Genomic DNA, 13,568 nt, shown 5'->3' with positions numbered 1-13,568 from the left:
TGCTAATTTCTCCATAGCATGGGCAAGAGAGGCTCCTCTTCCTAAACGGACTGAACAATTATGGAAGTGGTAAACAGACTGAACATCCCAAGGGTTGTCTTTTTATATTGTCAGTGGGAGATGGGAGAAAGGTGGGGGGGAGGAGAAGTGTTCTGAAGGTGTGGTATGATTTTATTTTTTTTTTTTCCCTCTTTTAGGTCTGTTAATAAATTTCTTTATATTCTTTCAAGTTTGGTGCCTGCTTTGCGTTTCTCCTCATTCTTATGTCACACAAGGTAAACAGGAATGAGTATTTGGACCAAACCACTACACCAGCCCATCCACTGGATCGAGTTTCCCGAAGAGGCAGACTCAGAGGATGGGTCAATGGGCGGCTCAGAAGCCTAAGCCGCACCCCCCTGGGCAGTGCCCGGGTACAAGCCGCCTCCCCCGGTTCGGGAAAATTCTCGGTTACTTGGTTGTTCACTGGTTCTCTGTTATAACTCCCGCCTCGGTTTCCCCCAGTGGTTCTTGTGAAATTGTTTCCTCCCCCTGGCTTGTAACTCATTGGTTGTTTTCCCCTTTCCCCGCAGTTTTCAAACTCTATAAAACTGCGGACAAGCCTCAGGGAGGATCCCATCGCATTCCATCCCTTCCCAGCTCGTTCGGGTTGCGAAACTTCTAACAATAAATCTATTAGGAGCCAGACCAGAACAGCCTCTCTCTTCTTTTGTCTCCGAGCTAACGTGAGCTGATACCATCGGCTCCTGCCATGTTTCCTCTGCCGAGAAGCCAGCTAGCTAACTCAGCCAGCAGCTCTTTTCCTGATGCTGAAGTCGCTTCCGCGGCGGGCAGAAGTAACGCAGCTGGGCTGTCTCTGACCTGGGGCACGCCAGAGCTCGTGCCCTGAGCAGCAAGAACTTCATTAGGTTGGCGCACCAAGCACGGGGCTCACACGAGTGGATCCCTGCGACATCGTGGCTGTCAGTGGACAGCGATAAGAAGCGACTTTGGACTGCTAACGCCTCTCGGAGCAGTCTGCTCTGTTTTAGGAGCAGTGCCCTGAGAGAAGGCTGCTAACTCCCACTCACTCTGCACTGAACTGACTTTGGAGAGCAGCTGTGCCTCAGAGAACCCAACCTGTGCTTTTTACTGTGGGACCAGACAAATTTGTGCTGATGTCTGAAACTTGTGCGAGTATCCCTGGTCCCTGATATTTTGTTTCTTTTTTCTTTTTTTCAGGTGGTGGGCGGAAGAAGTGCCCAAAGAGAGATGGGATCCAAACTCTCTCAGCCCCAAAGAGAGGTTTTTCTCCAAGTTGTGAAATTCCTTTCAGTTACTGGTTTCAAATTTTCAAAGGGTCTGTTAAAACAGTTTGTTCGCTGGCTTTTCTTTTACCTTCCTCAAGTGACTCCTGCAAATTTAAAATCTCCTGCCTTCTGGAAGGCTGTGGGGCATAAGATTACTGATTTAAAGCGAAAAGGGGACTCCTCTGGAGAAAAATTCTTTCCTCTAGTTCTAGTCCTTCGGGACTTGCATAAAATGGATCAGAAAGTAAAAGAAAAGCACAAATCCCCTTGCAGTTCTTCCTGTATCCCTCCTTCCTCCCCTCCTGCTCCTCATCCCACTTCCCCTTCGTTGGAAAAACTGAATGGGGTGATATGCCCAGAGGCACAGAGTTGCTACCTTCTCTCTGACCCCTCTCAGTCTTTTCAGCCACCCTGTTGGGGTAGCTCTGGTCAAGCTGCCTCGACCTCTTCCCAAACCCCGTATCCCTTACCCTCCTCCCCAGTTGTAAGCCCAGAAAACTGTTTTAAATGCTGTTTGCCATTGTCCCCCCCCACTCCACGTGTCTGAACAATGGCGCTGACCACATGGCACAGTTCACCCCTCCCCCCCTTGTTCTTCCCCCAGGCCCTTTCGCCCTCTTACCCCCAACCCTTTCCTATCCCCTCCCCGAGATGTGATGTCATCGGGTTCCTCCCATGCATTGGGTACTGCCCCCTGCGTTGGGAATCCCCGCCCATCCTGTGACCACGCCTCCTGGTCCTCCAACCCCGCCCCCTGTGGAGGACTTCCTGGCTCCCACACGCCCCCCATTCCAGTTCCCACGGGGTAGAAACTGGAACCATCTTGAAATCAGGTCCGGGAGTCTCCTCAGCCCCCTCCTATCCCTTTGCTGTTCCTGTAACATATGATTGAACTGGCAGTAATCCCACATGGAAACCTTTTGATTCTGCAGGGCTGAAAGAGCTTTGCAAAGCCCAGAAAGCATTTGGGAGGGAGAATCAGTATTTTAAGAACCTTCTTAAGATAACTCTCACCGGTACAGTGATTGTGCCACATGACCTCAAAAGCATTTTCTCCTGCTTGCTTTCCCCATCCAAGTTTCAAATGTGGGAAGAAGGTTGGAGGAAGCAACTGGGAGAGATCCTCCTTATTTTACTGCAGGATCCAAACAACGCGGGGGTTTCTATGGATCACCTTACCAGTGAGGGGTTATTAGCCAAGCCCCAGAACCAGGCTCAAAATACACCAGAGCCGCTCCTGAATGCTGTAAAGCAAGCAGCACAGCAAGCGTTCTTAATGATGCCCCCTAAATTAGCACCTCAATTGAATTACACTGAGATTCGGCAACTGCAAAATGAGCCATTTATTGATTTTGTGGATAAACTGAGGCTGGTAGTGGAAAAACAAGCGGAAGATCCGAAAACAAGAGAGCATATTCTAACGCAAATTGCAAAGATTAATGCCAATGATGCTTGTAATAGAGTGGTTTTGGGTCTTCCATTCGAACCTCCACCGACCTTAAGTCAAATGATTCGTGCTTGCACGACATTGGTGCCAATTCATCAGCCAAATTTAAAAACGGGGAAAAACTTAATAGAAATTGCAGCCGCTGCTGATGCAACAGCATCTCAGGGCAATAGAAATGCTAATTGGGTCTGTCACAGGTGTGGCAAACCAGGGCACTTGGCCCAAAACTGCAGAGCTCTGGCTTCAGTTAATCAGGGTTCCTGAGCTGTCTCCCCAGGGAAAATGACATCGCCTGCCGCCGATGGGATGCAGCCAAAACACTGACAGGACTGTGTGGATTGGCAGGGCCACATGGGGGAATGAATGAAGAAACTGCCACCAGGAAAATGGTTACCACGACCACTGCAACTCAAATGGACTCGGTGACACCCCAGAGAATCGTCGTGAGTTGTGAGAGTCTGAGAGACTGTATATTGTTTGTGTTAAAAGATGTTGTACATTCACCAGCTGACATTTGTGTTACACCAGAAATTGTTCAAGTGGGCCCACAAGGGTTCTTTACTGTCAATATCCAGTGTGTTAACCCTCCCTATTTTCTTGCTGCTAACCAGGTTGTGGCCCAAGCTATTCTCATGCCCAGTAGTCCGCCACAGGACTACAACCCCTCTGTCTTCTGGGCTGAGGCAGCTGGGAATGACAAACCCATGCTTAATTGCAAACTGTCTGGCCAAGGCTCAGACATCAGCCTGGCAGGAATGATGGACATGGGAGCAGACGTGACAGTCATTTCTTCCCACAACTGGCCGTCACACTGGGAGCTGCAGCTGGCAGAAGGTATTGTGACGGGTGTGGGGGGATCTATATCTGCTCAAAGAAGCAAGGCACTTGTCCAAATTGAGGGTCCAGAGGGACAGATAGCATCAGTCCGTCCTTTTGTAATTGACTCTGGATTTCCATTGCGGGGCAGAGATCTCATGTCCCAGTGGGGGGCTCGAGTCGAAATTCCATCTCAACCCCAACATTTTTTGTACAGGCCACTGCGGAGTGCCCCTTCCAGAAATTAAATTGGATCTCTGACAAACACATCTGGATGGATCAATGGCCTTTGAAAAATGACAGATTAAAGGCACTCAGCACACTCATGGAGGAGCAATTGAAAAGAGGAAATATCGAACCATGTAAGAGCCCTTGGAATTCTCTGGTATTTGGAATCAAAAAGCTGGGGAAAGACCAGTGGCGCCTCCTCCAGGACTTGCGGAAAATAAATGCAGTCATAGAGGACATGGGACCCCTGCAGCCCGGAATGCCTTCACCCTCCATGCTCCCCAGGCAGTGGAAGGTAGCAGTCATTGATATTAAAGAGTGTTTCTTCCAGATCCCACTACGCTCAGACAATGTGCCCTGGTTTGCCTTCTCGGTCCCTTCCATCGACCGAAAGGCTCCCGTGCAGCGCTAGCAGTGGTGAGTTTTGCCACAAGGCATGAAGAACTCACCCACCATCTGCCAGTGGTATGTAGCTCGCATTCTGTCCCCTGTCAGAAAGTTAGCAGCAAAGGCAATAGTGCTCCACTATATGGACGATGTTTTGGTGTGTGCTCCTAACCAATCCTATTTAGACTGGACATTGGGGAAGGTAATTGAGGCCTTAGAGGCAAATGGATTTGAAATCCAGGCCAAAAAGGTCCAGAAAACCTCTCCATTTAAATACCTTGGACTAAAAATCCATGAGCAGACTGTGGTTCCCCAACAAGTCAAAATAATTGATAACCCTAAGACCTTGCAGGAACTCCATCAGCTCTGCGGGTCCATCAATTGGGTGAGGCCTCTCCTAGAGCTGACAACAGAAGATCTCGCTCCTCTGTTCAACCTCCTGTGAGGGAAAGATGACCTCCCATCACCCAGGCATCTAACAGAGGAGGTGAGACAGTCCATCTGTAAGGTACAGGAAGCACTGTCGTCCCAGCAGGCACACCACTGAGCCCCAGGTCTGCCTTTTCAAACTGATTCCAAAAGAAATTCAAAGCAGAAAACCATTAAATGCCTTGACAATCTTTTCAGATGCCTGCGGTCATTCCTGCAAGTCTGTCATCACATGGAAGTATCCCTGCACTCAGAAGTGGGAGTCTGATGTACAGGTAGTTGAAGGATCCTGAAGTGGCAGAACTTGCAGCCATGGTCAGGGCATTTGAGTGGTTCAGTGAACCATTTAATTTGATAACTGACTCAGCCTATGTTGCAGGTGTAGTTTCCAGGGCAGAGAGAGCCTTACTAAAGGAGGTTGCAAACCCAAAACTTCATAACTTGCTTTCGAAATTGATTCAACTGATCTCCCACTGAAAGCAACCATTCTATGTCATGCATAGTGTGTGAGATCACACACTGACCTGCCAGGATTTAATGCCAAAGGGAACAGGAGAGCAGATGCCCTAGCAATGCCCATCGAGTTAGCGAATGTGCCTAACAGATTCCAGCAAGCCCAGCTGAGCCATGCAGTGTTCCATCAGAATGCTCCAGCTCTCATCCGAATGTTCCACCTCACTAGAGACCAAGTAAAAGCAAAGACGATCTCTTCTTCTGGCCGAGCTGCCCTCACTTGTGCCCCAAGTGTGGCCATGCAGCTGTGGCACCCTGAGGAGGGCATCCCCTGGACATGGGCAAGGGCACCTGCTGGACTGTGACCACTGGAGATGGTTGTGCATGGACAGAGAGCCTGCAGTGCTGCCCACAGCTTGGAGAAGGGCAGGCTCAGGCCCGGGGCAGCTTCTCCCAGTGACACTCCAGCTCTCAGAAGCCTCCAAGGTGCAGCCACACTTGCAGTTGCCTGCTCACTGCTTGGGGTTCTGCATGGCTCCACACGGTGCTGAGGGCAGGGCAGGGCAGGCTGTGGCAGCGCTGGCCTGGCTGTCTCCACTGATGCCTTTGGTTCTCTTTTCCTCTGCAGCAGCAGGGACCGGCAGCAGCGGCAGCAGCAGCAGCAGCGGCAGGACGAGGAGGAGGTGGCTGCCCTGGCCCTTTGCTCTGCGGCGGGGCCCAGCCAGGGCTGCGCGGGCGCCAGGGCAGGAGGGCTCCGGCTGCAGCAGGGCGCTCTTCGGGCAGCCCCTGGCAGCCGTCTGCGCGGAGGACGGCACGCTGCCCCGGCCCATCCAGGTGAGGCGGCCGCACAGGGCTGCCCGTCCCTCCCTCTGGATGCTGCACAGCCAGTGTCCCCACGCATGTCCCCCAGCCATGGGGCACTGGGCTCTTCAGCCGTGCCTCAGGCTCCTGCTCCCAGCCCCTTTGCAGCAGGAGGCAGCGAGCCCAGGCTGGGGCAGAGCTCTGCGAACAGGGCAGCTCCTCACACAAGCCCCTGCCCTCCCGCCTCTCCTGCAGGAGCTGCTGGCTGTCCTGCACCAGGAAGGGCCCACAACAGAAGGCATCTTCCAGAAAGCAGAGAGCGCCAAAGCCTGACAGGAGCTGCGGCAGGCCCTGGACCACGGCCTGCACGTCGACATGGCAAGCCAGCCAGTGCTGCTGCTGGCCATGCTCCTCAAGGTGAGTCCTCCTGAGCTGCAGCTGCAAAGGCTCCTGCCTGGGCCACCGTGCTCCAAGGCTCACCGGCAGCCCTTGGCATGGCAGGACTTCCTGGGAAGCATCCCCGGCAAGCTCCTCGTCACCGACCTCTACGAGGACTGGACGGCTGCGATGCAGATGGCCAGCAGGGAGGACAAGATCTGTCAGCTCAAAGAGTAAACGTGGGCAGCAGCTTCCAGCTCCACAGCAGGCACTGCTGGAAGCCTGGCACTCTCCTGAAAGGGGACACTCTCCTGAAGGGGCTGTGTTTTTGGACAGCTTGCTCTTGCTGGCTGGCAGTCTGATTTTGGGGCAATGCACGGGGAGCGTTCCCTTGCGTGAGCTCGGGGGAAATCAGGAGCTGGGCAGCAACGCCCTGCATCCTTCCCGCGGGAGCGCTGGAGCCCTGAGCGCTGGCCGAGAGCGCCTGCGGAGCTGCGCAGCAGCCGCTGGCTGCTCCCTGCCTGGGGCCAGCTCTGGGGACGGCCGTGGGCAACGTGGGCCTGCTGATGGACGCTGCCTTCCTGTTCCCTCGGGGGGCCAAGAAGTTGCCCGCAGCAAAGCTGCTCCTCCTCAGGCAGCTGCTGGCACTGCTGCGACTCATCGGCCAGCACGTGTCCAGCAGCAGAATGACCTGCAGCAGCCTGGCCGTCTGCCTGGGGCCAAAGCTGCTGAGCCCACCGCAGGAGCAGCAGCTGGAGCTCGAGGCCATGCTGGCCGAGAACAAGCAGGTAAGGCTGGCTTCAGCAGCCGGCTGCAGCCTTGCTGGCCAAAGGCAACTTGGCTGCCCAGAGGTGCCTGTGCCTGGCGGCCCCCTGTGTCCAGCCAAGGCTGCTGCGGGAGCTGCCTGCAAGAGCTGCCCCCCAGCCAGCGCCTTCCTCCTGTGCAGAGGCAAGGCTCAGCCGTGATGGCCAGGGCTGCTTGGCACGCTCTCGGGCCTCTGAGCTGAGAGCAAGGCTTTCCTGTGTGCAGGCGAATGCTCTGGTGGACATCCCGCTGGAGAACTCAGGTGACATCTTTGGGGAACAGGTAGCTGGCCCCAACGAGTCACCAGCACCCACAGAGCTATGCACAGGTAGGAGCAGGAACAGAGCCTTGTCCCAGCCTGGGACTCAGGGCCCCAGAAATCTCAGCATCAAGAGGCCAAGCAGTGTAGGGCTTGCCTGTGGGTTTTGGTTTCTTTGTTCTTGTCTTCCAAGTCGTCACTTTGCTGCACATGCTTTTGCTTTCTAGAGATGCACAGGGAAGAGCAAAGTGGCCCTGCAGGAAGAGAAGACAACAAGCCCCAGGCAGAAAGCAATCTGGATGCATCCCCTTCCCTGCCTGAGACCCGGCAGGGAGATGGAGAAGAGGCCACGGTGCTGGAGGTCCAAAGAGCAGAGGTATGGCAGCTGCACAAATCCTGGAACAATGTGTCCCAGGGAGACAGGCAGTTTGTCATGGGGCCAAGGAGCTGCTGTGCCTCCTCCTGACAGCACAGCTCTGCAGCCTCTGGCCTCCCTTCCTCCCTGCTTTCCTCCCTCCCTCCCTCCCTCCCTCCCTCCCTCCCTCCCTCCCTCCCTCCCTCCCTCCCTCCCTCCCTCCCTCCCTCCCTCCCTCCCTCCCTCCCTCCCTCCCTTTCCCACTCTCTCCTCCCTCCCTCCTTATCCCCCTCATCCCTCCATCCCCCCACCTCCAGAATTTCTGCTTCAGGCACCTCCAGCTTTGTCTCCAAACACCCACCAGAGCTCCCCAGAGTCGCTGGCCAAGGCCGAAGCCCTGACGAGCCTTTCTGTGTCAGGAAGGTAAAAGGAGCCCACATTGGTTCCAACAAGAAGGGACTGAGCTTGTGCCTCCCACCTTTGCCTCTCTAATCCAACTTTGTGGCTAAAGGCTTGTAGGCTGCTAGCCCCAGGAAGAGAAAAAGAGAAGGAAAAGACAGCGAGCAGAGGCCTGGCCAGAAGACAGGGAATAGCAGCCAGAAAGGGAAAGGAGGAGGACACACCAAAGAAGACTGGAGAAATGCAGGAAGCTCTGCCAGCCCAAGAAGCCCAGGTATGGATGTGCCAGGCTCTGCTGCCCACCCTCCTCTCCACACTGCCCTGAGTCAGCCCAAGGCACTGGCAAGGGCCGGCAGGGGCTGGTGCTGGGCAGGGCTTGGCAAGAGCTCCATGGCAGCTGTGCAGGGGCTCTGCAGCCCTTGGCTTCCTCCACGCCCACGTGCTGAACCTCTGCAGGAGGATGGCTCTGGGCGGGACGAAGGGGCTGAGGGAGAAGCTGTGAAGGTGGGGCAGCTGGAACCCCTCTCCCTCTAGTTCTGCTTCTAGATGTTTATAGTGACACCTATCAAGCTAAGGTTTTCATTCTAGAGGCCGCTCTTTCACATGTTTTATGTCAATGGATAATTAGGTACGTCTCTTGGTACCTGTCAAGGCATCTGCTGCTCTGCCACATCTATCCCCACTCTGCTGCCTCTGTCCCCATTGCCTTGTCTGCTGTGCCAGCTCTGTGCCCTGTGGCCATGCTGGGGGCTGGGCTGGCGGCCAGGCCCAGCTGAGCAGCACTTTCAGCCCCCGGTCTTGGCTGCCCACACCTGACGGGAGCAGCAGGAACCGCTGGTGGCAAAGCAAAAACCAGGGTGGGAGCTGCAGGCACAAACGGTGGCGTGGGCTTTGGCCGCGGGCACTGGCCGGCTGGGCAGGAGCGGGCCCTGCCCGTGCTGGGGCCGCTCAGCGCGGCTGCCCCGGGCGGCACAGGGGCTGTCCTTGGGCAAGGCAGCTGCGCCGGCAGGGCCCGGGAGCGGTGCCGGCTGTGCCGCGCTGCCGGGGGCTGCGGGACGGTCCCGCCGGGGCTGCGCTCGCCACAGCCCGGCCCGCTGGGCCTGGTTTTGCTTTCTAAGCCTCCTGGGGAGGCTCTGAGATTTCTCTTCCCTGATGGAAGTGCAGCTGCTGCCAAGGGAAACGTCCTGATCCTGACTCAGTGTTCCCTTTGCTTCCCAGGTGTCCCATCTGCTGTCCCCGTCCAGGAGAGCTGCTCTGCACAAGAGGAAGAGACCAAGGGAGAGGCTGGGAATATCGGCGGCTGCAATCCCTCCTGATATAATTCTAGTTATAAATGTGTGGAGTATGACTAAGAGCGTTAGAAAAATGGGGATATTGACACCTGTATATCTATTTGTATGGGTATATTGATGCATGTATATCGATCTGTTTACATCTGTAGTTATATTTACATACTTGTTCAGTTGGGTACCTCTAGAGATCGATTGATGGGGTTGGAATGATTTTTATATTAGTACATTGATATTTGCATATTTATAGAGGGATTTGATATGTGTGTATTATAGATGTCTCGTTATATCTCACATGAAATATTTAATAGATATTTACATCTGTGTGTTTTTATATGTATTTGTATTTGATATGTATTTACTTACATTTCAGATTTATGGAATTGTATAGTTCTAGAATTCTATTTATTTAGTTCTGGATCTGGGATTCTTTAGAGAGGGATATCTGTATTTCTGTATTCATATATGGGCCGTACAGTTGTAGAATTATGTCATAAATTAAATTGTTAAACTTCAGTTGATATTTGTGTGTAGTGGTAGTAGAGGGTTCCAGTAAATTAATTTTTTTTAACTGAAGTGGGTATTTGTATATATGTACATAGCATGACTGTAACAATAAATTAGTTTTGTAAACTTCAGTTGATAGTTTTATGTTCATGTATTAGCAGCGTGGGTGTAGCAATTTAAAACAAATGTCATTTTTAAACTGAAGTTGCTTTTTGTGTATTTGTACATTAGCAGTGCAAGGGTGGCAATCTGCCATAATTTCCATGTTTAAACTGCAAGAAGGGTAGATTTGTGCTGTACAAAGGACTGGGCAGATGTAAACAGGATGGTGCTGGAGGATTTTGGCCATGAAAATCCCCAGCCGTGCCCAGCAGATCCCCCAGCTGCAGCCAGGCTGGGCAAGGGAACGGCACATTTGGGCTGCCAGCAGAGCCACACGTTGGCTACAGACTCGCTGCAGAGGCCTGCTGAGAAAGCGGGACTCCCCTTGATGCCTTTTCCTGGTCTTAAAATCGAGAGTCAAACATGGTTAGAAGGGGAAAAGGGATTTTACCTGGGGATTTATTTTAAGGATCCTTAGGCGCACACGTCCAGGTCGTATGCATTGAGATGCACCCCGCTGAGTATGTGTGTGTCTCCCCAACATCGGGTATAACATTATAGGTTTTACTAATTAGCAGATCTATCAAAGGTTCCCCAAGGAGAGGCTCAAGTGAGCCCCCTTCTCTAAGGAACCTTCCCCTGCCATGGTTCTATCTTGCTTTACAGAATGTGTTCTGGAGAGGACCTTGGGCTCTGGGGCACACTGATCCCTAGCTACCAAGCTTCTAAAATGTTTCGTCTCTCAGTTTGACAAACAAGTCTAAGAATGTCGGCAAAAAGCACGAAGAATACAGAAGTTGTAAAAAGGTATAATGGCTATAAAAGAAAAGGCAAAAATCTTCATGGCATCATTGCCCCCGTTTTAGAGACTAACAAAACTTTGTCTTGTCTGGTCTCTATTCTTTACCCGCAGAACCTGTTTACACAACCAGCTGCTCCACAGCAAATTACACAGATAATAACTACAATTACAGCTGTTATGAATATTTCTTTTACCTGGGCTCAGTTTGGTAATCAGGAGGTGAGGGTATCAAAAACATGATCAAATTTTAAGGTGTTATTTCTAGAAGCTACTTCATGTAGAATTTGAGTTCTCTTCCAAATGTCATCTAAATCTTTCTTAATTCTTCCACTTTGGTCCACATAAGAACAACAAGTGGTATTGACAATAGCACATACACCTCCTTGTGCAGCAAGTTTGAAATTGAGAGCTACCCTGTTTTGCATAACTGCACGGGACAGACTGTCAACTTCCTCCTGTAAGGCTGAAATTGCATCTGCAGTATGCTGCTCAATACGTTCAATGACAGCCGAGATGTTTACAACTGTTCTTTCCAGTTCAACTACTCCGTAAGCGGGTACAAGGGCTCTGATTATGCTATGAAAAAGTGTGGGACGTTCAATGAGGGGATTAAGAGACCTTTTTTTCTTCTCATTTGGTTTTTCAAGATGGTCAAATATTGTTATATTTGAGACCACAGCCCCAATAGCACAAGCCTGGTCTTTGTTCACAGGCATAACTTTCCAGGCCTTATTACCACATATCCAATACAACCCCATCCCAAACGACTGAGCCAGTCTCCACCCTGTCAGTTTCATCTTTGCTGCAATTCTTGGGTCTATTATTTCCCTGAAATGGGTCTGATGACAATATGAAGGAAGAACGGCTTTTCCTGTGGCGTTTACAATTGCACAAGGAACCTTATAGTTGGCATGCTCTACCAGGCTACTCAGGGTAATGGGGGGCAGAAGGGTGCTATTCATTGGTTCCCACATTTCAGTGCGGTTCTCTTCCATTAAAATGCCAATCAATGGCCACTGACCCTTCCCATCTAGGGGTGGTAACTGAGTACAGATCTAGCAATCGCTCTTATTAAGAATTTTGGACACATTTTGGACCACAGTCTTATGCAAATCATGGGGTGAACCTTGAACCATGGTTACCAGTTGGACAAACAGGAAACACGTCAAAAACAGTTTAAACTGCATCTTTCTGATTTGTATCAGTCTCTGTATCAAATCTCGGTGATTTTGGGAGCAGAAGCTTTCTTCACCCTGGAGTAGTGGATCCACGGTCCCTTGCCAGCAACCTTGACCCCAGTAAAAGTGGTCAGCAAAACTTGGAATGGTCCCTTCCACTTGGCTTGCAAGGGGTCGCTGTCCCACCACTTGATGTAGACTCAGTCTCCAGGCTGGAATGGATGAGCAGCTGTGTCCAATCCTATTGGTTTGGATAACACGACGAATCTCTGGAGCTTCTGCAAAGTGGAACTCAGAGCCATTAAACACTTTTGCAAATCATTTTTACTTCTCATATGAATTTCCCCTGGGATATGTGGAACCTGCTATGGCCTGCCATATAATATTTCATAGGGACTGATGTTGTCCCTTCTCCTTGGCTGTATGCGGACTCTCAGCAAGGCTACAGGCAGGGCTTGAACCCACGTCATGGATGTCTCTTGACAAATCTTGCAAATCTGGGTTTAGAGGGTCCCATTTCTACACACATAGCTACTCTCTCTGGGTGGTCCCTGTACTTCCCAATTGAGTTTTTCCACTGCTGTCATTCTCCATGCAGATGACCTGGACATGTGCACCTAAGGATCCTTAAAATAAATCCCAAGGTAAAATCCCTTTTCCCCTTCTAACCGTGTTTGACTCTTGATTTTAAGACCAGGAAAAGGCATCACCCTGAGCGTAGAACTGTAACCAGGAGCCACCCGGGGAGGAGAAATCCACCCCCATCCCACCGGAAGCTCTTTAGGGAGCGCTCCAAGTGTCCCTCTGAAGGTCATCCTGGAGAGCAGCAGCAACCAGGGATCCTGAGCCAGCTGCGCTGCCTTTGGCAGCACTTTGGCAAAAGGTCTGGAGCCAGGGCGAGGGAACAGTGACTGTAACTGCTGCAGGGCAGGGATGAGGGAAGGGCCATTGACCCAAGTGCTGAAATGCTCCAAAATCCAGAAGGATGCTGGACAACTGGGAAGCAACAAGTTCTCACAAGCGCTGAAATGATGGAAGCCCTTTTTGTGAAGTTCCCTGAAGGAACTCGCAGGGGAAACGCTGCTGTAATAAGTAGGACCAGAAGGCAAAAATGTAGCACTGCTAGGAGATGGTCTATAAGCCCCACAGGCTATGGCTTAGGAAAAGATCAAGTAGAAATTTGACATATTCTATTTATTATATCTATTAAAATATATTGTATATCATACTATATAGGATAAATTGAAGAGATGATAAATTAATATGTATTATTTGATACATGTTGAGAAATATTTTCATTTCATGTAGATTTGAAATATTCTTCCAACTTGGGAGAGTGAAGATGTACTGCTGTCCAAAGCCTTCTGCCCACACAGCCATCAGCCCACGGGTGTGTCCGTGCACACCCACCCACCGTCCTTGCTCTTCTCGGCATCTCTGGGCTGCTGTTTGCACACAATTAGGGTGAATTCAACTCGACAGACCTACCAGTGGGGTACCCAGCTTGGCATGAACGCTGATGGGGCAAGGCACAACACACAGCTCTCAAATCACTTACATTATCACACGTGCTTTCTTTCCTGCTGGGGACTGAGGAACTCTTAAAAGCACCAAAGATACAGAAAAGAGGTGCAAAGAATTGGCA

The 13,568-nt window shown here is 51.4% G+C and overlaps 1 protein-coding gene across 2 annotated transcripts; it reads left to right on the top strand.

The window, feature by feature from the left end:
* Positions 1–6,544: 6,544 nt before the first annotated feature.
* Positions 6,545–9,637, top strand: LOC138102575 (T-cell activation Rho GTPase-activating protein-like). Of its 2 annotated transcripts, XM_069000295.1 has the most exons (5): positions 6,545–7,016; positions 7,258–7,360; positions 7,519–7,667; positions 8,158–8,319; positions 9,264–9,637. In XM_069000295.1, exons 1-5 carry the CDS (start codon positions 6,795–6,797, stop codon positions 9,453–9,455), a joined length of 828 nt encoding a protein of 275 aa, XP_068856396.1. In that variant the 5' UTR covers positions 6,545–6,794; the 3' UTR covers positions 9,456–9,637. The 2 variants fall into 2 exon arrangements, with proteins under 2 accessions (XP_068856396.1, XP_068856397.1); XM_069000296.1 differs by lacking the exon at positions 9,264–9,637 and having other exon boundaries at positions 7,978–8,246.
* The last annotated feature ends 3,931 nt before the right edge of the window (positions 9,638–13,568 follow it).

This window comes from Aphelocoma coerulescens, unplaced genomic scaffold (assembly GCF_041296385.1).
Source record: "Aphelocoma coerulescens isolate FSJ_1873_10779 unplaced genomic scaffold, UR_Acoe_1.0 HiC_scaffold_87, whole genome shotgun sequence".
Lineage (NCBI taxonomy): Eukaryota > Metazoa > Chordata > Aves > Passeriformes > Corvidae > Aphelocoma > Aphelocoma coerulescens.
The sequence above is the reverse complement of the archived record's forward strand: the minus strand, read 5'-3'. Positions and strand labels throughout refer to the sequence as shown.